Below are 25,400 nucleotides of genomic sequence, written 5' to 3'. Positions count from 1 at the left end.
TTCTGTGCTTGGTATTGCTTTTACTACTTCCTGAATAGAAGGGAAAGATCATTCTCAAGTTACAGGCCACTAAAGAGAAAATTTGTGTGCATAATGCCCTGAGAATCAGAGGCAATGCTTTGTCAAGAAACACAAGCGTGAGCTGAGCCAGCACAAGTATAAACGTCACTCTGAATTCAGCCTCCAGCACGGGGTGCAAAGTTTTTTCCTGAGAGTGGATGTCACTTCAGAGGTCCTATCTGATGAAACTGCTCGTACAGCCAATCTGAGCTGTGCAAGATCGTGCTCTCAGCGGCTGACCTCACTCCAGCAGCTCACATCCAAAGTTTAACTAAATGTGCAATGGCAGAAATGCACAAGATCCCACTTTTCAGCTCTTCTGCTGCAAAAAATCTTGTTTGGAAGAACAGAGAGAGAGAGGCCAGAGGGACATGACTACAAAAGAACTCCCTCCTTCCCTTTTGGAGTGGTTGCTCTTTAGAAAGGGAAAATGCATAGTACTGCACAGCTGAAGAAGCAGCATGACACATTTATTTTGTATAGCAATTTGTATAAAAGCTGCAAAGCCCTTTATGGAATTATCTGAAATACATGATTTCTGCCCAAATAAAGAGAAATGGTGGTGGGTAGCAACACTAGAAAAACTTCCCTTTACTGAGATTCTGCAAAACCCAATTCAGGATTCAATTGAAATCTCACTTCCATTTCAAAGCAGGCAGGTAGATCTTTTCTTTGGGTTCAGTAGATTTAAAGAATACTTAAGAACATTGTTTAAAAAAAAAAGAAAGCAAAAAACCCACAACAAAGTCCCCACACTCCAGAAGCATTTCCTAAGTATATTTAAAGGGAACAAAATGAGGTAATTTCATCTGTACAGTTGAAAAGGACAAGAGAGGACAAGAACCTGATTTATTTACTTGCCCCTGAGTTAGAGGGCTAGAATCTGTTACATACCATGCCTTTTCCTGTGTGTTACAGGTACCCCTCAGCTCCCTGTGGGCCTTAAGGGCTAAGGGACATTAACAGCCAGCCCTCCTCTCCCCTGTAACTCCAGTCAGCCATAGCAGGGTGGGGGGCACAGCACATGGGCTGAAACAAAGGAAGGCATGAGGCCTCAAAAAGGAATGGCTGGCCATAGTGGGGGCAGATACACTCATTCAGTCTGCTCTGGGGGACCCAGCCACAGGACAAATCCTCTGTTCATGTGCAACTGCTGGCCAGAGAACCCGTAAGTGTGCGTGAAGCTGAGGAACAAGACTGCACACACTGGACTACTTGGGAACTAAAGCTTTTAACAAAGGGCAGTAAACAAGCAGGAAAAAGAAGAGGTGGAGGAACAGAGCCTTGAGTCTGCAGACTGAAATGATGTGTTCAGTCAAGCTGCCAAAGAAAAAAGCGTAATTGGTGTTTTAATTCTGGGAAAGAGGGAGCGTTTTTTCCAGGCTGGAGAAGCACTGTGAGCTGCTGCAGCTGATTAACAGTGCCACCAGCCGGCCTGCTGGAAGAGGGCCAGTTTGAGAGACTGGGGAAAACAAGGTACATCCACCCACCACCTCTCACCCCTCCAAACCCTCACAGTCGGACTCTGATCCTGCAGGCACTCTGCCAAATGCAGAGGGGGCTGTTCCTGGGAACAGCTGCAAGAAAGGTCTTACCCAGAGAGGTGCTGTGCAGCATTGGCTGCCCTCAGCTCCAGCAGGGTCAGAGGAGGTAATGAATCCCTCGGGCTTGTTTGGTACAGCCAAGAGTGAAGGACAGAGTATCCAGCTCAGGAAGGCTTCTCCTCGTGTGAAGCACACCAGGCAGCATGCTGAACCATGGCACGCCTGGAATTATTAAACAAGCAGATGGGGCCACAGGGGCAGTGTAAATGCAGCCAGTGAGATGTATGTTGGCCATGAGATATTTAGGGACATCCTTTCCACTGTTTGTGGGGTGATTTCCTATTGGAAGATGAGCTTCAAATTCAATTAAGTTTGGCACCTCAAAGTCTCCCTGGTCACAGCACTTATTAGGAGAACTACTAATTGCCTGGTTGTACAAAAACACCCTAAAAATATGTTGGCTAATAATAGTGTCAACAGTGTGAAAAACAGGAAAGTTCTTCTGCAGTAGAGCAAAGCCAACATCAAAAACTTTGCCCCAAAAGTGCAAAGCCAACATCAAAAACTTTACCCTAAAAAGTGAATCAAAGGGTCATGGAACCTTTCACACAGTTTTTTAGAAAGCAGTAAGGAACCGGTTTTGCCCTACAGCTGCCACAAAAAGCTGTGTAATGAAATAAGAGTTGTGGGAGAAGGAAAGGTATCATTTATAGCCAGTCTCAAATTTTGGCAGCCTTGCACACCTTTGCCAAGGATACTGGTCAGCATTTTGCTAGACTATAACCACATGATTAGGTAGCTCAATTTTATATTTGAACATATACAAGTGAAATGGATTTCTGAGAAATGAGAAAAGTATAAACAATTTATCCTGTGTGGTTATCATACAGTTGACAGGTTCCTTTCTGCTGAGCTCTGTGTGGATGTGCAGACTGAATGCCAGGTAACCACTAAAAAGCTGATTGAAAAGAGGTAGAGTGAGATAAGGTATGAAATTTGAGAGGGAGTGAGGGGGCAGGGAAATACAGCTAAACAATACTGTATTCCAAGCCCTAACAATAACTTAATGTAAGGGATAACAATGGACCATCAGTTAAAAGTTTAATTTTCCATCTCTGAAAGAGGTCTGGGATTGAGCCAAGATCCTTCCTCTTTGGACTCTGAAGCCAGGGAGAATCTCATTCCACTCCAGAGCCACTGACAACATGCAAATGTTGGGGCCAGTCACAGCAGAGAGGTACAGGTGTGAATAATGGCTGTGCAACCCATGTTTCTGACATGAATGCACATGGACTGCCTGAGTGATGGTCACTTTTTGTGCATGTTCTTGGTGAAATTACTCCATCTTCATGGCTTTGAGACTGTTGTTGAAGATGAATATGGCTGTGAAGCTGAAGAACCTTTATTCCTAGAGAAGTAGTATCTAATAGAATGTCAAGGAAATGCTGTCAAGTGTCAACAAGTACCAGACAACGTGTCCACTAACAGATTTACAAAGGAAGAGAGCCAGAATACTCTGAATACTTTTGTCTTTGTTTCAGGTTTTTGGTTTCATGGAATTGCTGACAGTGTTTGTATAGCAAATGCACATCTTCCAAAAGAAGTGACAAAACAGAGCCTCCTTGTAAACCTGCTTCCTTTTCCTGGAAGGTGAAAGCCTTCCTAAGCCTGTCCTAACACACCAATTTTCATCACATTCAGCCAAGGAAGCAGGCTATCACCTGTTTGATGATATAAAAAACATTGTAATGTTTTTTTATATTCTCACTTTTGCTGCTTTCTGAGTCACTTCTATTAATCTGAAATTCCAGTCATGTCCCCCCACAGATGTGGCATATACAGGTAAGTCCATGCTGTCAACAGAAGACTAGCACCTGGTTCTAACAAATCCTGACAGGCACGCTGAATCACACTCATCTGTCATTATCACCCAAAATGCTAAGGCTTTGAGTACCTGGATGCTGTCAGAAATACTGGATACTGACAGCAAAGTGAGAGAAACCAGTTTTTTTAGCTGGACTGTGGCATCTGTGCCTTGCCTCACTTCCTTGCTTTGCATTTACCAAGATATTTACAGGATCCTTTCAGTACTAGATGGTGAACAGAACGAGACACGCTCCAAAAGGATACACAAGAGTGGGCACACCCCGAGCTGCCAGGTGCTTTCGGATAAGCCGCTCGGTGCCGTACCAGTTGAAGCCTTTGGTTGCATACCCAATCCGTGGGAGATGCACTGTTGCTGAGGAGGGAACAGAGACAATAAAGAGAAGAAGAAATACTTCTGAGCAGCCTATCTGCAATGGAGATCTCACTTCACTTCAGAAAAAAACAGCAGAGAGGAGGAAATTGGTCATCACCTTTAGGTGCAACCACACATGTACAGATTTGAGAGGTGGAAACTGGTCATCATCTTTAGGCGCAACTACACATGTACAGATTTGCTGTTCTACTGCACAGACACTTACCATTCCTTTTCTTGGCTGCTAAATAAATCTTCTTCAGGCCCTTTTCCAAAGCTGACAGCTTAATGCCAGACAAGTTGTTGGACCGATCTCGGTGCTGAGCTACAATCAAGGCCAGCTAAGGAGAAAACACAATAACTTGAAATACAATCTATATACAGTACTAAGAGACACAGAGACAGTGCTGGAAAACTGCATTACTAATTTTTACCTTCATAAATGAAGAACTCATTATGTCTAATATTTAACTGCAACTTAGCCATATTCAGTAATCAGTGCCATTATTGTGAAAAAGACATAAGGTTCATTTCACACAGCTTCAAAAACATATGGATAGAGCAAAACAGGAAAGAGCTTCTCCTTCTCACCAAATCTTGTCCTTTTTTCCTGGATTTTTTATCATCAATAGGGAATAGCAGGGTTCCTCCTAACTCCAGGTCTGTCCAGAGAAAAGAACAGGACAATAAAAAATCAGTCCTGAAGAGTAAACAAGCAGTCAATGAAGCAGTGATTTCACTGTCACATTCTGTATTATTCTCTGCAGACAAACATTTTCCCCCAAGCCACACAATCACACACACATCCCAATTAAAGACAACAAATGGAAAGAGAGACACTGAAATGAGAAGAAAGCATCTTGCAGGAAATTAGAAAGATCAACAGCTCCATCTTATAGCAAGATGTTAATTCCTAACCAGCTGCAGGTATCTCAAAACTGCTAATATATGCTCAGAAAAAGATTAGTGCTTGGAGGGAAGCAAAGGCTCAGGTGAATGGTGCCTGAGATGGCTTTCATCCTTCTTGAAAGCACTTTGACAGAAGATGCAGTGCTCTGTCTTATTTAGTGAAAAACACTCTGTGAATAATGTACAAGTTTTTCCCCATTTTTTATGACTTGCAGGATGGATTGGAATGATCAGCCCCTACACAGAGTTCTCACACTCCAAACAAGCCACGTCATAGCACCTGCTGAAGTACTGCTTTGAGAGCTAGCGATGCACATGTCCAGAGAAAGAGTAAAACACATGAGTATTGAAGTATCCAGGCACTTCACTCCTGCAGTGTCACTGGGGTTTTACCTCTTTCAAGTGTCTTGGCCTCAGGTCATATTTTAATCTCTTACCTTTCATCTTTCCTGCCATCTCATATATTTTCCTGGGCTGATCAGAACGAGCCTCTAGAGCAGTGAATAAACCACCCCTTCCCCAGCGGCCGGAGTCATCTAGAATGGAATAACAAGTTAGACTCCTTTCAGAAGTGAGGTTGAGACCACCCCTGCAGGAAAGGCACCTGCTCTGTACACAGGCAATGAATGATTATCAAAACCAGATATGGGAACTACATACAAACTTAAGTCAACCACTATTCAAGGGACTATCCTAAAGGATAAACCTCAGCCCTGGAGAAAAACAAACTTATCATAGTTTCCTGAAAAACTCCACAGAAAAATTCCTTACTCTTGCTGAAACAAGCACTAGCCATAGCACTGAGCATATAAACCTGACAGTATCCTCACATACATACATATAGGTACACAGAGCATGCATGTAGTATGTCCCCACATTGGTGCTTAGGGCTTCCCACACCAGGTACTTGATATTAGCAGTTTTTTCACTAATACTTGGCATTTGCACTTCAAAAATGACCTTTCATGCAGAGTGTAACATAAGCCAAAGCAGATGTTGATGTTTTGCTGTGGCCCTGGAGAGAGAGCAGCTCCAACACTGCTTCAGGAGGAACTCCTTTTAATGTCTTTAATGCCTTAAAAGAGGGCCTTAACTTAGGAGACTAGCCTAGAGCCTCTGTACTGTCAGTGTTGAGAGACAACCACCAAGAAACTCTGACCTCAGCCTCTGGAAGTGTCTGTCTCTCTCTGCTGACTGGAAAAAGAAGATGAATTTCAGCATCTCAGTTTGATTCCTACAGCTTCCACAGGATAAACAAAAGGCCCTGCTCTCAGGAACTGTCACTATTTAGCCACAGATATAAAATTTCATGCCCTACAGGGTTGAAATTTTGAAGAGGTTTACCCATAAATCCAGAGCAAGCATGCGAAAACCCTTGCACATCTTGCTAGGACTTATGTGGGTTATACATGCTGGAATAAAAGCTGTATTGCCTCTGCACCAGTTGAGATTAAGTCAGACTCAAATTATTTCATAATTAGAAACGGTGGAACAATTAGGGACAATTCAGCTCCCTTGTTCACCCCACCCAACAATACTCCTGTTGTTCGTAAGTCCCACCTAGGCAATGGACAATGATGGCATCTTCCTCTCCTGCTTGGGGGTGGGTTACATCTCCCATGACATATTTAATATGGTTCTGGTCTCCATCTTTGTAATCTAAATCCACATTCTGCCCCAACTCATCCTCCACAAACTCCTCCTCGGAGCCACTTTCCTCTGAAGGAAGGCAGGTAGATGTGTAATGATTGGCCTCCCACCAGGCCATCCTGAAACCAAGAGAAGAAAGAGGATGTTCAATGAAAATCAATGATGGGGGCACACAGCTTGGTTTAAATCATTGCAGTGAAACACAGGAGACCTAGACCTGCATTCCCTCTGCTCCCTCCCCATTTTAGGCCAGAACAATGGTTACCAAAGTTCTTCTTTATAATATTAGGAGCCACATGCCAATGTGATAAGCCAATTGCAGGCATGGAAAAAGTGAGCACATAGCAAAGGGCAAGGAGCTATTTGGAGTGGTGAAAAGGAAGAACACCTGGGAAACAAGAAGGAGAAAGTTAAGATGTGCCAGAGAGTCACAGATGTCAGAGCAATCTGTAGGGGCCAACTGTGACATTCAGAAAGCTTTTCCCAAACACTCCTTGATTGTACAATCAGACATGGGGCTCTTATTCAGGACATCCTCTATGAATTAAAGTAATGTCAGGCAGGGTATTCAAGAGGAAAGAACCCTGCTAGGGATTCCAGCCATTTTTCCACCTTCACATCCCCAAGTTATGCAGTTTGAGCATATTATTTCCATCAATCAGACACATTCCAAGAGTACAGTGCAACAGACATCGATTTACAAGTGGCAGATGCAATACAAACCATACTTTTTCTTGTGCTCTGCCTCTGCTTTTGCTGCCTTCTTTTCCTCCATGAGCCTTGCTCTCTTTGCTGCTGCTTCTTGGCGCTTCTTCCTCCGAGCCTCCAGCTCCTCTTCACTCAGCAAGTGCTTCCTCCTGGCCGACTGCTCTCGAAGGCCTGTGAGAAGGGCCTGGAGAAAGAAAGAGGTATCACAGAAACAAACTGCTCATCTGAAAGCCATGCCTGATGCCCTCCTTAACCTACATTCCTTTCCCATTTGTTTACTTGCCCACAAGTCTTAATCATCAGAATTTAATTATCACATAATATGTGGTTTTGTGACCCAAGTTTATAGAAGTGCCCTCAACAGCATATCTCAGATCTGTTAGCAGAACTGCTGAATTGTCAAGCCCTGATTCCAGAGCCAACTTTAGTACACTGACATCCAAATCTTTTAACATGCCTTCTGCAAGCTGTAGGTAAAGAGAGAAAACTGCCAAGTTTCATTTTCCACAAGCAAATGAAAGAGCATCATGTTCCTTGTCACATCTGCCTTACGTTTGCTTTGTTCCGGAGAGCTCTCCCTTCCTTACTGGTCTCTTCAATCAATGCTTTCTGAAGATCCAAAAGCTGATCAAATGCTTTTTTGTCTTCTTTGCTGGGCTCTTTTGAATAATCTTTGCCTTCATACACATACATGTGATCTTTAAAAAATAATTAAAAAGTGTGAAAAGGAACTGAAACCTACTAACACCCAAAATGAACTGTGAGATCAAAAACAAATCTGGCTCTTCTGTGACATTTTTCTACCCTTAGCAGAGAAAGATCTTCACTCTCACAACTTTTTGGTATGACCAGAGTCAGTATCATGTATAAACAGGAGAATCAAGATTTGCTTCCTCTGACAAAAGCTTTTAATTTAAGATAATTCAACATGTTTAGACTGGCAAGGAAGCTTTCTTCCTATTTCATTTAATTAAATATTTTAAATTGTGGTTCCATCGCTGTTCTCTTTGGTCATTCCATCTCTGCCAGTAGAGAATTCATTCAGCTCTGCTATGTAGTTACAGGCAGCTCTTGAAAAGGGAAAGCAAATTTTTTGCTTTTGACTTCCCAAATGAAATGAAAGCACAGAACTCTGGCAGCCCAGGGTTGCTGCTCACCACCTGAGTTATTTTCCCTATACTTATTACACAGTGTGGTACCACTGTCCCTCTTTTAAGTCACCACCAGAAAATACCACTCTTTGCTAACTCTCAGCAAATAATTACTCATTGCCAGGAACTGCTCCTGGATGGACAATAACTGTCCCGCAGAGCCACATTTCAGCTTCAGTCACAAATTTATATTTAAGTGCTGCTCTGTACCCAGACATAAATTCAGTCTTTCTTGGGGAAAGAAGGCACTGGAAGAGGGAAATATACTTAGAATTTATTTTCAGGTAGTACAGGGCTGCTTAATGAAAAATTAACCACAACTGATTGACATTTGGGCTGGAAAGTAGAGTTTTGAAGAGAGAGCAGGTTTGTTTCAGTTCTATAGACACCATGACTCTGTGTATCTTATCTCACCTTTTAGATTTTCATAGCCAATAATCCTTTATTTGGAGATAAAAAACTAAACACCTGCTACACAGCCTTTCCTTAACTTACTATAACATCTCCAAAACTATAGATCTATATTAATGGTTCTCTGTGGGAAAAGCAGTAGCTACAATATTAATATTTCCCCATTTCTCAGGAATTTCTATCTGAGGTATTAAAATATGAAAAGGAATTCAACTCTCAGCCACCAAAACTGGGCAAGTATTGTTAACATTATCTTACAAACAGGCAAATAAGAACAGAAAAAAAGAACAAAAATACCCATAAAGACTCGGAAGTAAAGTTTGTGGATACGCCACAAACAAAATCCAAGTAACTTCGTTACAACTCCGCTTTTCTACTTATTGCCTGAAAAATGCACCCCTGCCTGGGAAGCCTTCTTTACTAGCACTCAAGTGACAGAGCTATTTAGATTCTTAACTTACTCTCTGTATTTTCCTCTTCATTCTCTTCCTTTTGTGGCAGCACAGTGTCCATTATCCACTGCCCTCCTTTTGTCTCTCCAAGGATGTTTTCTAGCTCCACATCCTGTACAGTACTTCCCTCAGAGGAGAGCAATTTATCCAGGCCAAATTTCAAGATTTCACTCAGCTTTAACAAAGAGAAGGGGAAGTTCAGCATTATTATTTTCTAATTCCATGTCAATCCCATGTCTCAAGCTTCTCAGGCTTAAAAGCAAAGGATGTATGAGTGGTGGAACCTAAGCTTTAAGGCTGCCTGTCAAAATACTTATTTTTTAATATGTCCCATTCTCCCAGCACCTGACAGGACAAGCCCCAACAACATATCTCCCATAATCATAACTCATCCAGACTTGAGCAGTCGTTTTTCTTCAGGGCTAAATGACAAAATAGCACTGTACTGACTGCATTCAAGCAGCTTTCTTCATAGCCAGAAAGGCCAGGCTTGCTTTTGCCCTCAACTCGTTTAAAACAAAAGCCTAAATACCATAAAAATCCAAGGGGAGAAAAATAACAGCATGGAATTTCCTATGGGCTCAGTTCCACTTCTCCCACAGAAACTTTAATTGCTGGATACACACAAATCGGGCAGAAGGGCAGGCAGAGGGGGAAAGGATACACTAAATCCAAACCTCTCCTAGGTTTAGCTGCATGCAGGGGATATTTTCCCTTAAATGTCACTTTGCTTGGTGTTTTGAAGCCAAGTTCTCAACACAAACCTCAGCTTTCAGGTCAGAATTATAAATCATGCCCTGACTCCTGAGACACTGTATTTGCCAAGAGGCCAAAAGAAGGTTGACTGAGTTTCAGAATAACAACCAAAAGCTGACTAGGTTGTCACCTGACCTCTTATCAGCTCTGTTTGTGAGAGAAAGGCACCAGAGACAGATCAGTTCGAGAAACAATGAGCCCAGCTTCCACATTCTATAATTTCCACTAATTATAATTAAAAAGCAAGTAAGACAAAGAAAGGTTCTGTCTTCCCCTCTTCTCCAAGAGAACACACCCTTTTTCCACAATGAATGCACTTCAAAATTGCAAAAACTGTCTTCAAACATCAGATGCTGTCTGGACCTGGGATGTCATTTTGGTTCCTACATACAAAAGCTGTCATGTCAATGCACAACTCTTTGTAGAAATTCAAATCCAGCGTAAACACAGAAACATTCTGGCACATTTCTAAGGTGGTTACTGGAGTCAAATTGAGGATACAACTCTGGTTTACCTGCAACTCTGCTGTTGCCTGAGACTTGGGTGCTCCTAGAGCAAACTGCCCCCCTTCAACAATGGCATTGGTCAGCCGGAGCTTCGAGGCAGCTCTTCGGTAGATGATTTCTTCAACTGTATCTCGCCCAATCAAACGGATAATTTTTACAGGCCTTGAAAAGTTTAGGAAAATTCTTATTACTTACTTTGTTTCAGGGTGCACTAAGGTATTTACTACCCCCTCACCCACTCCTTTGGTAGGTAAAGAAGGCAAGAACAAAATGAGTAAAACTAATCAGCAGAAATGTGATGCTGATTAAATTCTGCTTGACACAGGAGAAATGCTCACTGCAAAAGTGCAGACAAACCTCCACCCTCCATCTCCTACTCCAAATTTACAAAGTTCCCACCCTGGATACATGACAAGGACAAGACTGTATGAGGCTGCAGTTGGAAAATGAAGACACAAAATCCTCTCTGCTCTCCTTTGATCTTCAATCTATCCTCATACTTTAACCTTCCACTCCCTATGGAAAGGGAAAGTAATACTGAGAGGCCAAGAGAGTTAGCAACCAACCACAAGTAGTGACATTTCTCACCTGTGCTGCCCAATCCGGTGAGCTCTTGCTATTGCTTGCAAGTCATTTTGTGGGTTAAAATCACTATCAGTAAAAATAACTGTATCTGCTGCTGTCAGATTCATGCCAACTCCACCTACAAACAAAAGAAGAAGGTCACCAACAGAAAATAAAAGAGGAGCTGGAGAATTTATGCTGTGCAAAGTTCTGTCAGATCTGATCAACTGTATCTAATCCAATCCATCTCTCAAACTCAAATCTAAGTCTCACAAGGATCTAGACAGATGGGTAAGCCTTCCATTTCCAGCTTCCAGGTTTCTGCAACAGTCCAAAAAGGAAGCTGTACAATGCAATGTAATCAAAAAACATAGGGTGTGAGTGAACCAATGCAAAAGGGACTGATTGTCAAGACTGATGAACATGGACATAATTCTTCTGCTGGCAGGCAGGTTATCCCTGCAAGGATGGGCTTCCCTGAAACCCCTAAGGAACTGTCCAAGTCATGACTTGGCTGCAGCACAGAACCAGCTGTAAATACAGCACTGAAACAGTGGAAAACACCAAGCCAAACTATACAATAATCAGAGACCAGGCGTTTATGAGACCTAAAGGTTTTGAGGTTAGAACTTGGGCTCTCATGAAATAAAAAAAAAATGTAAAACCCAGTTAATTTTACATTTTACAATAACTCTACTGTGACCACATTGTGTAGTTAACAGGGGATAGTCTGCTGCCTTACATTTCCCCCAGCTCATGACAAGACACGTTCCCTGTAATCAGAATATCCCTGCAAGTGGAGACAGTCATGCACCTGAAAATCCATGTCCATAATGTAACAACAATGGCAATACTGTTAGCACACCTGCTCCCAGATGAATTCAAGATGCTTTGGCCAGACATAGCAGCATGCAGTAAAAAACAACCCTAAGTGTGGCTGGCATGGGAGGGAGAGCTCAGGCACTGTGGTGACAGACACACAGACTCCTGACACACATCCAGCATTAGGGTCTTCCCTTCACTGCGTGCTCTCCTCTGTGCCCTGTGGTGTAGGCTCATCAATGCAAGTTTAACCAGAAGCCCAAAGGCAGAGCTGGTTCCAGTTTGATGTTTGAGACCAAGCAGTGTGGATTCTTCCTCTGGAGACAAGCAGAAGCCTGGCTCTGTGCTTGTTTGAACAGAAAGACAGGGAGGTTTGAAACTGTAGAAGACACAGATCTGCCCAGGGAGCAAAGAGGGGAAGCAGCACAGATGGCAGTCCCATGGAGTTCTCTGCAGCCTTGGGACACTAAAAGACTCTCGTTTCAGTCTGTCTGCCAGCTAAAGAGCACGTCCATGTTCAGCAAACTTGAGAAGCAATTCCACCAGCTTACTTAAAGGAAGTCTGTTCCTGCCTAAAGACTGATGCTTGCAGAAATAAAATAGAAAGTGAGATTCCTTAAGCTCAAACTGGCACAGAGACAGGCATTATGGAACTTGGAATAAAATAAACTCAAGAGGCTGCAATATGAAAAGGATCTTGGCATCAGCTGCCAAAAGGAAAGCACAGAAACCAGATGTCATAGATGAAAGACCCAAGTTCAGGATGTGTCCTGTCTCCTTCAAAAATCCCCCACACAAGCAGGCTCTGGGGGATTCAGAATTTCCTGAAACCTTACCAGAGGGAATAAAATAAGAGTGCAGAAGCAAGATGGTTTGTTTGTCTCTCCTTACTTACCTGCTCTGGTGCTCAGCAGGAAGATAAAGATGGGCTGTTGACCAAAGTTCTTGATGGCAAGGTGTCTCTCCTCACCCCTAACAGAGCCATCCAGCCGCTCATAGCTGTAGCCTTTCCAAACAAACAGCATGAATGTTTCTGAAACTTTGCCTTTGCTCTTACCCTCTTACCTCATTCTCTATTGTCTCATTGCTGTCCTGAATATTTTTGTGTCATATCCTCCTGGCTTGGTTCTCATTTAATTGCCTTCAATTCCTTCATTTTTTCCCAGTTAAACCTCCTATAAACTGAGGTAATGACCCTGATTTCCAGATTGACTGTTGGTAAAGAGTAATTTAGCTGACTCCGAAGCAGTGACTCCTAACATTTAATTTACTGCTTGGAAACACAACGGGAAAATTCAGAGCCCAAGTAAAAGAACATTAGCACACAGTCCCATTTCAGACTATGCTGTGCTGGCTGTTGGCCCTACAAAGCAGGCCAAGAACCATCAGATCTTCCTTATCCAAACTACCACGGCCTTCAGTGTGCTTTGCTGTGAGCATGCAGTATGGGATATGGCACAACATTTGGCTTTATCCTACATTATTAGTCGTCCAAAACCATAAACACCAAACAAAAGCCTCTTTCATGGGAAATCCTAAGTAGGCATGGAGCCACGTGGATTGAAACAAAAGGAAACATCCCAAGAACACATTGCTAACCTTGCCAAAAATGGTCTGATCCAACCTGCCCTCAGACATGTTGGGGCCCCACTGTCAACAACTGTTTTAATCAAAAATTAATTTCCTGGTATAACTGTGGCTCAGTTTGTGTTTTGTGCTGGACAAAGTGAATCTAGAGCAAGCCTATTGCCTTTACTGCAATTACTTCAGGACACAGGTACACAACTGAACACAGGCATATAATGAAACATTGCTACCCTGCCATTTGTCAGCTCCATTTCATCAAGGCACAAAAGCGACTTTGAAGAACACATAACTGCCAGCTCATTTCAGGAAGCTGGTAACAGCAAAGAGCTGAACTCAAGACCCTCCAACTCACAGAGCTGCTGCAGGAATATGGTCCCTATCTTATAAGAACCTATCTTATAAAGCTTCATCACATTTCTTTCCCCATCCCAGGCGGATCAACCAAAATCCCAGGAACAATATCTGGCAGAGATCATTAGGATAAGCCCTCTCCTATCAGAGTGTGCAGAACATACCTCTATAGTCCATGTAGTCCTGCAGGATATCAAGGAGTTGAGTCATCTGAGAAAAGAGCAACACACGGTGGCCTCTGCAAGAAGAACATGAAACCCTGTGATCCTCAGCACTGTGACAGCATTTCACAGCCTGCTGGGGGTCACAATGGCTTAACCAGTCATTATTAGTCCCCGTTACAAAGCAAGGCCTCCCAGAATCATAGCCTGTTCCCTTATCACACATTTTCAGCTGCACATCTAAATGCAATCAGTTAAGCTCCATCTGCCATCATCATTTGCCCTGTCCAGAGTGTGGAGTCAGAGAAGTAACAGGGCTCTGGCACAGCTCTGCTGCTGGCTGGATACAGGCTGGTGAGGAGCCTGTCTAAAAGGACCCCAGCTTCAGCCTATGATGAGGTTTTCTTCACCACATGACTGCTCTCAAATCACACACTGCAATGCATATCTGAAATTCTGGGAAAATGTAATATCAGCATCTCTGTAACAGCAGAACATCTCCTTCTCCAGCAAATAACCTTCAAAGATCAAGCTCTACCTACAAAGGTGTGTTAAGAAATCAACTCCCCTCCCTCCCTCCCAGCCCTAGGCCTCAGACAGTGCTGTATTTAAATCAGACTTCACCCTAGAGCAGAACACAGACATTTTCAAGTGCAGAATTTGCACAGGGCTGGTCCTGCAGCAAACACATTCAGTGGAGAGGTTGCCACTCACAACGTGCTCCACAGCAGGAAAAAGATAACGAAGCCACATCAGAACTTCACAAGGGCTGTTGAAGCTCTGTCCTTTGGTCTTTGAATTCCAGGTTCTGAACTCACCAGAGCACAACACAAGGGATTGTGAACATCAATGCCAAAACTTCTGAAGTTTCAGTTTATCCTTGGGTTTTTCTTTTTCCCATTTGCCATGGATTGTGCCTCCCAGGCTAACACAGATACGCTAGCACAAGGGAACTCAACTGAGGCATAGGAAACTCACAATCAAAGCAGATATGCTGAATACCAAGTCACATGGTTATTGTCCCAGGTTCTCAAATATGGCAAATATGAGAGCATGTGAGAGAATTAGTCAAATGCTTTGAGAAATGCTGGTGAAAATGCACCTGAAAATCTGTGTCCATAGTATAACAACAATAGCAATGCTGTTAGCACACCTGCTCCCAGCTGAATACAAGATGCTTTGGCCAGATATAGCAGTGTGCAGTAATCCTCAAGGTTCCTCTACCATCTCCAATACAGCTTGTTTTACGTCTTTCAGGTAGTGAGTAACGTGGAATAAATAAGTCAGTGCTTGTGTGGTGAAAAACAACTGCTCAGTCTATGGCTAAATAATGTAGCTTGCTTTCCCAGTTAATTTTTTCTCCCTATGTCAACCCCATCCCCACATGACATACCCAGCATACAAGAATGAAAGGAGTTTATCCAACAAACACATCTTGCCACTGGCTTTGACAATATGGTCTCCAATCTCAAAGGGTTCTGGCTCAACACCTGGAACAGAAAGGAGTTTCAAAAGCACAGTTAATACCACAGAAATAACAAGTCTGTGGTAAGCCTCAGTGTGTCTGCACTGTCGCTTTTGCTGAGCGGAGCCACACAATGCTTGCTTGAGAAGTGATGGTCTTTCTCTATCTCCAAATGACACCCTCAGTAGTTCACTAAGCATTGTGATTTCTTTGTTTAGATGACAGAAGACATAGAAATAGAAAGCTGCAGTCAGAAACTCAGACTTCACAAAGTCTCTTACTTTATTTGTCATTATTGATGAACTGTCATGTGTTGGAACTGGTCACAAACTCACAGCTGCTACTGATTCAAGTACAAGAGTGTTTATTACTTGCTTCTTCTAAGCATTACACTAATAATAGAAAACCACTGTATAAATCAAGAAAGTGATTTTTTTCTGTTCCAAAAGAGAACAGTGCTTTCCTACCATTGAAGAGGTATGGGTGGGCAACACACTTCCGAAGCTGAACTAAGACATTCTGGAGTGTAACCTTCCTTCCTGTTTCATTTTCAAACGCATCTGGAACACAGAGCAGAGAAAAAAACAGAGCAGGGAAGCCCATGCTTCATTAATGGCTGTGACTGGGAATGTCTTGCTACTAAGCACTGCTCTGAAGTGCTTCAGCACTGAAGTATTTCTCTCTGTGAATCACATCTGGATTTGTATTTCCCATCTCAAGACTAATACATCTGTTTTCATGGGTCAAAAAAAAATTCCCTGACTTTTTGGACAAGCTTTTAGAAATAAGACCCTGGTAAGCACTACTTTGCCTTGTCAGACTCACTGAACTTTCTGGACTCCCTGGAAAAGGTCACTGTAATTTTTCTGAGTGAAATCATCGAAATAAGCAAAGAAATTTGGTGCAGTTCATTTGCATTTTCGGGAAAAAAATATACAGCACAGTCAAGATCTCCTGGGCAATGAGATCTCCTTGTTGCATTTTTGTGAGGAACAAAAAAAAATGTATGCATATATGCTGACTAGAGCAGAAGATGGAAGTTTCAGATTTCCAGGTGATGTTCATGCAAAGTGCTAGAATGCCTTAGAAGAACAAAGCATCTGCAACTCCCCAGTTTTAATTTCCCTAGAACAACTAAGCACTCACAAGCCACATGATGGTAGTAGTTGCATTGTCTACATAACCCTGCAGTTTCCTATAAAATTCCTATCTGCATCCAGTAGGTTGAAATTTGCTTTATGGCATCTGTGCTACTATTAGAAAATTTGTAGAGAACCACAGATCCAAAATTTCTTGTACCACCCTTTTGTTTGAATACAAAAACATGAAATAGGAGCAGGCTTACCTTGTGATAAGTATCTTTAATTACTTTAATTACTTTGAGACTGCCCAAAGCAGATCCTCAAGCTGACCCTTCCTAGCTCACAATACCTGAGCAACAGATCAACACATATGTCTCTTATTTTGCCACAAGCTAAAATCAAAAATTAAGCAACCCAAATTTGGCGTATTTATTCTGTACATACTCTGCAGACCAAAGTAACTTCTACTTGTTTACAACAGAGCATGCATGTACAATTGGGAATTTGTTTGCATGTACAACAGGAATTAGTTTTGCTTTTAAAATAATTAATAGACTTCAAAATGCCCAGTTACCTAGATCTTTTGTCAAAATGGCCTTGTAGTACTTCTTCTGCAGAGCTGACATTCCATGGTACAGAACCACTTCCACCTTCTTTGGCAGCTCTGCAGCCACCTCAGATTTGACTCTCCGAAGTAGAAATGGCTGCAGAAGACTGTGCAATTCTTTGGCTATGCAGAGGCAGGGAAAAAATAAAACAAACAAAAAACTACCAAAAAGAAAAAAAAACACAAAAAAACCCCCAACAAAACCAGAGGAGAATACTGTGTTAAAGGTGAGGAATTTATACAATACCTTCCGAAGTACACTTTCAATATAAATGTAAAAGGAATCTCACATCTATTGGTGAAACCATTCAAGCCACATTTTACAAACAGAGAAACCAAACATAGCTGCATACCTGCAACACTTGGGAGCTACATTAAGAAAGCTCTTGCCTTAAAAGTAGTCATTAGTTTTTGTGGCCTTGTTTTAAAGCTTGTCACCATTAAAAGAAAGCAAATAAAGAGGACACAACGTGGTTGTTTCCTAGTCAAGATAAAAGCTGGTTCTGACTAAAACACAATGTTGCTTATTACTGACCTGGCTCATTCTCCTTTTCAATAACTTGGTAATACTCAACAAACTCTTTCACTTTTTCCTGGGGAAAGATGTCAGGTTCAATAAGGCTGAGTAAGGAGTACAGTTCCTGGAGGTTGTTCTGGACTGGAGTGCCTGTGAGTAGCAGGCTGAAGCCTACTGAGAACTGAAAAAAACCAGCAATAATACAAAGTTACTAGGAAAAAGTATCTGTAATGAAAAGTTAGTTAATATACAAGTCCACCTACACCACTCTTAGGCTTAACTTAGAAGATGAGTGGCAGCACAGAACTGCTCACAGAATGCTGCAGATTTGCCAAAACCATCCAAACATGAGGTATGGTGTGACAATCAAACAGCTCCAAACTGACTGGGCTGGCACCAGTGCAAGAATTCAGTGTAAGCAAAATAAGAACAAAGTACAAAACCGACTCCATTAAAATGCTCAGGTCCATACAGTCTGCAGTCTAATACCACACACTAGATGTTAGATAAGGAGGGATAACTGGAAAATGCAGTTGGAATAGGACAGTGAAATGAAACTGCGTCAGACTAAGTTCCATTTCTGTTTGCTTAGTAACTCTGACAAACACAGGAACATTATCAGGTCCATGCTGCTCACAGTAATCCCCACAAAGAGACTTGAGAAATATATTTACCTTTGGAAAGATACAAACTTCTCTCAAGTTTGGTAACAGAAAATAGGTTAGGAGGAGAGATGAGGTGAATCATGTCTATTTTTTTGTGATTATAACCAAAGCTCCTGAATTATAGAGACATCATGGACAATGTGTTCAGAATATGTAAGACTTTCAGGAATTCAGTAAAACCCCCTATTTTCCAGGGTGTATTGTAGTACACTGTTGCTGATGCCAGCACACACCAAACGCTGACGTTTCACTGCCATGACAGGAAGTGCAGCCTTCACTCGGGCATTTGGGCTGCTCTGGCCAGTGCTTTGGAAGCTGGAGCAATTCTCCTAATTCCTGTAAACAAGGGTGGCTCCATTAAATGGGACAGTAGAAGTCAGTAGTTCAAGACTTGAGGTTTCATGAGCTAGGTAAGGGCTCCTTCACCCTGCCAGAGCTGGAGATGGCCTCTTGTTGTTAAGGTCAGCCAGACAAGGGATGATTCACACTGATTCACAGAGAATCTGAAAAGGGAAAAGTCTTAAGACACTAGAAGAAAGATGAGTTACTTTACCTCAGAAAGTGTCTTGTAAAGCAGAGAATTTTGATTTTTCAGTCTGTGAGCTTCATCTACAACCAAGGCAGCCCAGTTAAAGCTGAACAAGCAAAAAAGAGCATCTTCAGTTAGGGGCTGACAATTCATTCTTGTAAGTACAAAAAGACTGAAGTAAGTGGTGGCTCTGCTTGGCTCAACTTGAGGTGGGTCTCACCACATGAACAACAAGCAAACACCAAAAGTGGGGTGCAATTCACAGGTACTGTTTTTGAAGAGTCAACAGAGGTTTTTAACTACAGTCTGGGTGAGTTTTTTTCAGAAACCAAGACTAACAAAATTCACTCGAATTTCTTGATTCTCTCTCCACCCCTGTTAGTATCAGGAAAATGACATGAATACAGGTTTGTTGAACATTCAAAGAGGTCTCTGATTTAGAAAAAGAGACATGAAACTAGGCCCTAGCACCTGTGCAAAAACACAGCAACAATCATGAGGCAGTGATGTAAGAGTGATCCCAAGGCTTTTGCAAATCACCCAAGAGAGGAGCTTCAACTTATTCTGTGTTCATATAGCTGCATGCAGAGGGTCCTCTAGCAGGCTGCAGAATCACTGGTGATCCAGTAGATCCACTAGGCTGACTTGAAACTCCACATCTTCTCAACCCTCAGTGTTTGTGCCTCCCTATCACTAGGGTTACAACTTCCACATCAGAGTCATTTCCAGGGGAGGGAAAGAATGAACCTCCATCTTTTCTCACCCACACACTTCTCTTCCCCGTGGAATACAACATTTGAAATCACAGTGACCTACATTCTTCCTAAATAGCCTTTTTATTTGCCTTGATTTCCCCCTCTGCTGTATCAGAGAGGTTCTCCATTGCCAGAACAATCAAGTGTCATTACTCTTATTCAATGAGCTCAGGAGCTGAATTGCCAAAGGACTCTGCACTGTGCAGCACTGCAGAAGCTCATGTGCAGAGAAGTCTGATCCCTCATTTATTCCATTACTGCATGGCTCTTGCTCAACTCATTTGTGCTGTTACACTGCTTGGAAGGAGTAGTGGTGGGGACACATCTGATAACTCTGACCCTCCCTTACAAAGTGCTCCAAATGCTCCCACACAGAGCAAGGTACAAATGATTAGCAACTACTTTTTTTTCAGAAGGAAGACTAAAGGGCAAAACCTTAAATTTGAGTGACATGGCTTTGAGGTTGTTAGCTATAGAAGTAGGAAATTACTCTGGAGCTGACATTTCTGTGATACTAGGGCTGGCTACTTGCTCTCCCTGCGTGCTACACTTTAAAACAAATAGAATAATATGCAGCAATGCAGAGAATGATATGAAACTGTAATGACAATACAGCCATGGCTACCTTTCATTAGACCTCGTTTCTACCATAATGTGCAGCAGTCTGCTACTTCCAGCAGTGGCCAAGGACAGGTGCTTTGCTGAAAGACAGGAGAGTGCCCATTGTGGGCCTGGCTGACACAAAACTGTGCCAGCAGGGGCCACTGGATTTGTGCATCTATAAAGATACTGAGCCATTCATTATGTATAGCTGCCCCCGGCATTTGTCATGAAACCACTGCAAGGCACTGGCACTACTGCTAAGAAAAAGGGAAAATTCCTCCTCATTTCAAGTGCAGATGCCTGTGGAATTCTGCATGACTGTGACAGTACCTCCTATAGGCTGAATTTCAGCAGAATAATCAGTCTTTGTAGAAGGCATAACATTTCATAAGCCCTCCACAGTTGTGACTGGAGGTAATAAACTTCAGGATATGATAGCACATTATCACTGTTATTTAATGCAGGTCAGTTTCAGCGAATTTTGCAACTAATACCTTTATAACCTGAAGCTCTTGAGGATGTCCTCTGCTGGACTGATATTTAATGTACTGCTCTAAGTCACTATGTGTCATATTGCTTTGAGTTAACTGGCTTGAAAACTGTCCTTGGGGGAAGTTCACATATATTTTAGCTGACATCAAAGACTGAAAGCTGGAAAAGGCAAAGTTCTAATCACAAGCCAAGAACATCCCTGTCTCTTGTGAAACAACACAGAATCTTGCACATACAAATATCCACTTAAGAAATCGTTGACAGATATCCAGACTTAAATTTGAAGAAATTAAAACCAGACTCACGACTTTAGAAATGCTGCATCTTTCAGGCAAATCTGCAAAGAAATAAAATGAACTGTGATTTACAATTTAAGTAAATACATCGGTTAAGAAACAGAGCACTTTTCTGTCTGCTTGCAAACTATGGTGAAATGGAGCAGAGTGGAATGAAGGCACTTACTACCTGAGGAAAAAAAATGACAGCTACATGACACCTTCAGCATGTCATGGTTTAACACCACACACCCTCTCACTCACACTGCACCCAGGGAGAAGGGGGAAGAGAACTAGAAGGGTAAAAGTGAGAGCACTTGTGGGCTGACAAGGCATGAACTGGGAGGTACAGAGGAATCAAAAAGGCAAGGAAAACTTGTGCCCCCCCCTTTGAAGTGACAAAGACATCACGTACCTCGTATGTTGTCAGGAGTGCATGGAAGTGAGAGCCTCCTTTCAGATTCTCCTGCAGTTTGGGTCGTTCTTCCTTGCTGCCTACATATGTTATGAAAGAAAGACCTGGAGCAAACCTGTTGTTAAGAGAAAGAGCAGAAACAGTGAGCCAAGCTAGGTCTTTTCATGTGCTTATGACCCTGGACCTCATTACCAAATACAGTCACTGCACAGATGATGAGAATTCCTATCCAAACATCCTACACTCCTGTGAGATGTGTCTGGCTCTCAGCTTTTGAATCTCACTCCTTCATAATTTTCACATCAGGCTGGCACCTCAGCTGTTGGCTCTGGTTTGGACAAGTCCTAAATAAACCAGCATTCCTTTAGATGGAAGAGTCCAAGGCAGATGACTGAAAACCAGCCTCATGACCTAGCTGCTATTCTGAACTGAAAAAAGTTCATAAGAAGCAGGTGAATGAATACAGTTAGCCCAGATGAGGCCAAAAAATTGGCCTGAATCATACTAAAATAAAGACAAAAATGTCTGCAGCAAAGAGGTCAAAGTCAGGGTCTCAAAAATATATTCTCTCAGTCAAAGAGCAGATAAAACCAGTTCCAATTGTTGGGACCATAAAATTCCTCCTCATTTTTTCCCACCACTGTTATTTACCTAATATTCCTTCTGGAAAGCTGCACTGCTGATCTATGAAGGAATTCACTTTCCCCCAACTATTCCAACCCAAAATCTATCCAAATCAGGCCAGCTCACTTCAGAATGTAACCTGGATGACTTCAGATGCTGAGAGACAGCATCAGCCAACGGCCACACAGACAGACTTCTAGCCTTGTAACCTTTAACTTCTAGCCTTTCCTCTTCAAAGGAGTCTGTGGGCTAGAGACCACAGATGTACATATTTCAGGCACAGCAGCCTGTCACCCTGATACACATCAGCACTGTCACCCCAGTGAGGATGGGCTGCATGCACAGGTGGGATGTATTTTATGTGCACATGTGAGCATGCCCTCCAGCCTGGGTCTTACCTTTTACTATGAAGATTCCTGGCTGTCTTCAGCAGATTTTGCCTAAGAGAGGCTGAGCAGGGAGGGTTACAAATCAATAAAAAGCAAGGAGCTAGTGGAGGCATTTCGACTGAAAGTCAGTCAATAATATAGGATGGATGGATTAATGTATACCACAGCATGTAAAGACTATGCATTAACTGCATAGGGTGCATTGATTTGTTGGTTTAGTAGCAGCTTCCCTTTTTACTTTCTATCCCTTTGAAAGGATAAAAAGAAAGTGTTGGAGTGAGCACATTTGAAAACAATCTTTGCAATCTTGCAACTTGCAAACTTTGCAATTGCAAGTCTGAGCAATAATGTAGTAAGCCAGACAACTGTTGAAACTTACCTCTCCAGCTCTTCCTTCCAGTTGCTCAGAACTGACAGAGGACAAAGTATCAGAAATCTCTCTTTGTTGGATAACTTTTTTGTCAAATAAAGAAGTAGAGAAATGGTCTAAAAGGCAAGAAAAATATTTGTTTATAACAAGGGAAGGGTTCAACCCAATAGCCTGATCCTACATAAGCTGTCTCCTTGTTGAGCTTTGCAGCTAGCTTCCATAGGTTACCACAAATCAGAGTTAACAGAAGATCAAGTGGGATATAGACAAAAAGGCTTAGATCCTAAAACATGGCCTCAATATATGAAGCCCTTTTCTTGCACAGTCACAAACTAGGTCTACCATGCATCACTTTCTAAAACTATTTGTAATTTAAGACCTATTGAATAAAATCAGCTGATCCAAAGCACAAACAGTCATTTTCCAACAAAACTTAAACCCACTGAAATACTTGAAAAAAAATCCAACAAACCTCTGAAAAAATTAGATGTATAAATTTTAATTCATGTGTGGATAAACACAAAAATCCCCTGGGTGCAAGGGCATCAAAAGGACATTATTTTCCCTGTACTGGCTGTGTATTGTGCCTTCAACTCTGCACACTATGAATTATGCATTAAGGTGTTTGGATAAAATGGCCACTCATCTTTTTACAAAACCCTGAAACCTATTTAGAGTTACAGAGGACTTAACTCAGGACTTGAGTGACAAAAAAGACAATGAGCTCTCACTTGACTAAGGAATTCTGAAGGGGTGGGGGAGAATAATTAGGGTACTTTTTCGTTCTGCAGAAACACTAGGCTGAAAACCCAAAAATTTAAGCAAAGATTATTTTCCAGAAGAAGACACACCTGACAAGTCTTCCCAAGGCCCATCTCATCACCCAGAATACAGCCATGCTGGACTTCATAGCATTGCACGAGCCAGTTTACACCTTCCAGTTGATAGGGACGAAGTTTAATGCCTGGGAATAAAAATGATTTGTTACACTTACAGTCACCCAATGCACTCCATACACACACTAGAAACAGGTCCTGCCCAGAACAGGCCTTCCCAAACATCTGCCTTACAGGAAAAGCACAGCAGCCTTTAGCAGAAGCTGGTTTACCCTCCCAGACAGCAAAGACCCCAGTGTTATAGCAATTAAATTAAAGCATATTCAGAAACTTACACAAAAATGCCCCAAGCCATTGCAACAGACTGTACAAGGAACCTGATCTAATAATTAGGCTGGTACTTTGAATTCCTAAAAGATAGCTTGATTTTCAGCCTGAATCACTTTTTAAAACATGTAAGTACTAGAGCCAGGGACATGCTTTAGGCTACCAGAAATGTTTGTCACAATCTATTATTGTATAATAATAATTTCTCAACAAGATGTTTTCTAGATTTTCTGTACTTAAAGCTAAGGCAGACCTCCACTATAGGCCACTGTGACTACTACCACCATTGCACTCCTTATTATGGGGCACAATATGTCAAAATGAATACAAAACAAGTCACATAGGAGTTGGCAAGACCTTTCCTTGTGCTTGGACTCAAGTGCTCTGTATTGTGGCATTGCTGCTCTCTCCTCTCGGGGAAAATGTGCACACTGAGTGCATGAAGTAACTCACCAGCCCACAGAATACACAAACCCAAACCAGCCCACAGACTGAGGTGAGGATTTTCCAGCAGGCTAAGGAAAACGTGCGGGCAGGATGGATTGCCCTGGCACTCCCCTTTAACATCACCCTCCAGGCAGTGGAAAGCACTTTAACTCGGGCCCATTTCGAGGCCACTGAACAGGCCAACCCTTGTTCGTGTTGTCCCGAAGCACAGAGCTGCCTGAGGCTGTGCGGAGGCACTGCGGGGGTTAAAGCCGAGCTCAGCCCTGGCCCAAGCACCCACCTACCCACAGAGCCAAGGCCAGGGACTGCGGCATCCGGGGAAGGCTCACACAGAACGGAGAGCATGACAGCAATGCCATCTCTGCAGCAGCTGCAGCTCACTTTGACCACTTTATTTGCACTTTTATTTATTTCCGGCCTGAGGGCTGTTGGTACAGAGCTCAGACAACTACAGCTGAGAGAACTGGGGTTGTCCAGGCGGGAAAAGTGAAGGCATCCGGGTGACCTAACTGAGGCCCTTCAGTACCCGAAGTGAACTTACAGGAAAGACGAGGCAAGACTATTTAAAGGAGTCTGCAGCGACAGGACAAGAGGGAATGTGTTCAAGTTAAAAGAGATTATATTTAGATTAGATATTAGGGAAAAAATCTTTACTGTGAGGATGGCGAGCCACTGGAACAGGTCGCCCAGGGAAGTTGTGTATGTCCCATCCCTCGAGGTGTTCAAGGCCAAGTCGGATGGGGCTTTGGGCAAACTGGTCTAGAGGGAGGCGTGCCTGCCCATGGCAGGGGGGTTGGAACTGGATAATCTTCAAAGTCCCCTTCCAACGCAAGCCATTCTATGAGCTGGGCAGCGCCAGGCAGCGCTGGGCCCCTCCGCCGCCTCCCGCCATCACGGACAGCACCCACAGCCCTGAGGCTCCCTGCCGACCCTTTACCCGGGCTCCCCGCTGACCTGTCAGCCCCCACTGCTGCACGTCCGCCTCCTGCACGCCCGGACCCCCGCCCCGGGTGCCGCCGGCGCGGCGGAGCGCTTGGAAGAAGCGGGACATGGCGGGACGTTAGCCACCCCCGCCGCCGCTCCGTTCCCGCCGCCTGAGGCCGCGGCGGGCGGGGCCAGCCCCAGCACCGC

The 25,400-nt window shown here is 42.9% G+C and overlaps 1 protein-coding gene across 1 annotated transcript; it reads right to left on the bottom strand.

The window, feature by feature from the left end:
• Positions 1 to 509: 509 nt before the first annotated feature.
• Positions 510 to 25,298, bottom strand: CHD1L (chromodomain helicase DNA binding protein 1 like). Its single transcript, XM_063148375.1, has 23 exons — positions 25,224 to 25,298; positions 23,511 to 23,623; positions 22,669 to 22,775; positions 21,277 to 21,391; positions 20,892 to 20,923; positions 18,761 to 18,842; positions 17,561 to 17,723; positions 16,993 to 17,148; positions 15,804 to 15,896; positions 15,265 to 15,361; positions 13,875 to 13,948; positions 12,668 to 12,778; positions 10,975 to 11,089; positions 10,395 to 10,548; positions 9,134 to 9,299; positions 7,663 to 7,808; positions 7,131 to 7,294; positions 6,313 to 6,521; positions 5,190 to 5,288; positions 4,435 to 4,505; positions 4,070 to 4,184; positions 3,735 to 3,843; positions 510 to 3,027 (listed from the first exon to the last, which is right to left on the bottom strand). The coding sequence occupies exons 2-23, from the start codon at positions 23,532 to 23,534 to the stop codon at positions 2,952 to 2,954; spliced, it is 2,478 nt and encodes an 825-aa protein (XP_063004445.1). The 5' UTR covers positions 23,535 to 23,623; positions 25,224 to 25,298; the 3' UTR covers positions 510 to 2,951.
• Positions 25,299 to 25,400: the final 102 nt, after the last annotated feature.

Source organism: Melospiza melodia, chromosome 2 (genome assembly GCF_035770615.1).
Source record: "Melospiza melodia melodia isolate bMelMel2 chromosome 2, bMelMel2.pri, whole genome shotgun sequence".
In the NCBI taxonomy this organism is placed as follows: domain Eukaryota; kingdom Metazoa; phylum Chordata; class Aves; order Passeriformes; family Passerellidae; genus Melospiza; species Melospiza melodia.
The sequence above is the reverse complement of the archived record's forward strand: the minus strand, read 5'-3'. Positions and strand labels throughout refer to the sequence as shown.

What these genes read in the sequence shown, in the direction of transcription:
- CHD1L (XM_063148375.1), bottom strand. Translation starts at nt 23,534, where the DNA reads ATGGGCCTTGGGAAGACTTGTCAG. An exon ending in CTTTCATTCTTGTATGCTGG is followed by an intron (nt 13,949 to 15,264) that starts GTATGTCATGTG and finishes TTCTTCTTGCAG; the next exon opens with AGGCCACCGTGTGTTGCTCT. An exon ending in CTCTCCGGAACAAAGCAAAC is followed by an intron (nt 7,295 to 7,662) that starts GTAAGGCAGATG and finishes TTCTTTCTCCAG; the next exon opens with GCCCTTCTCACAGGCCTTCG.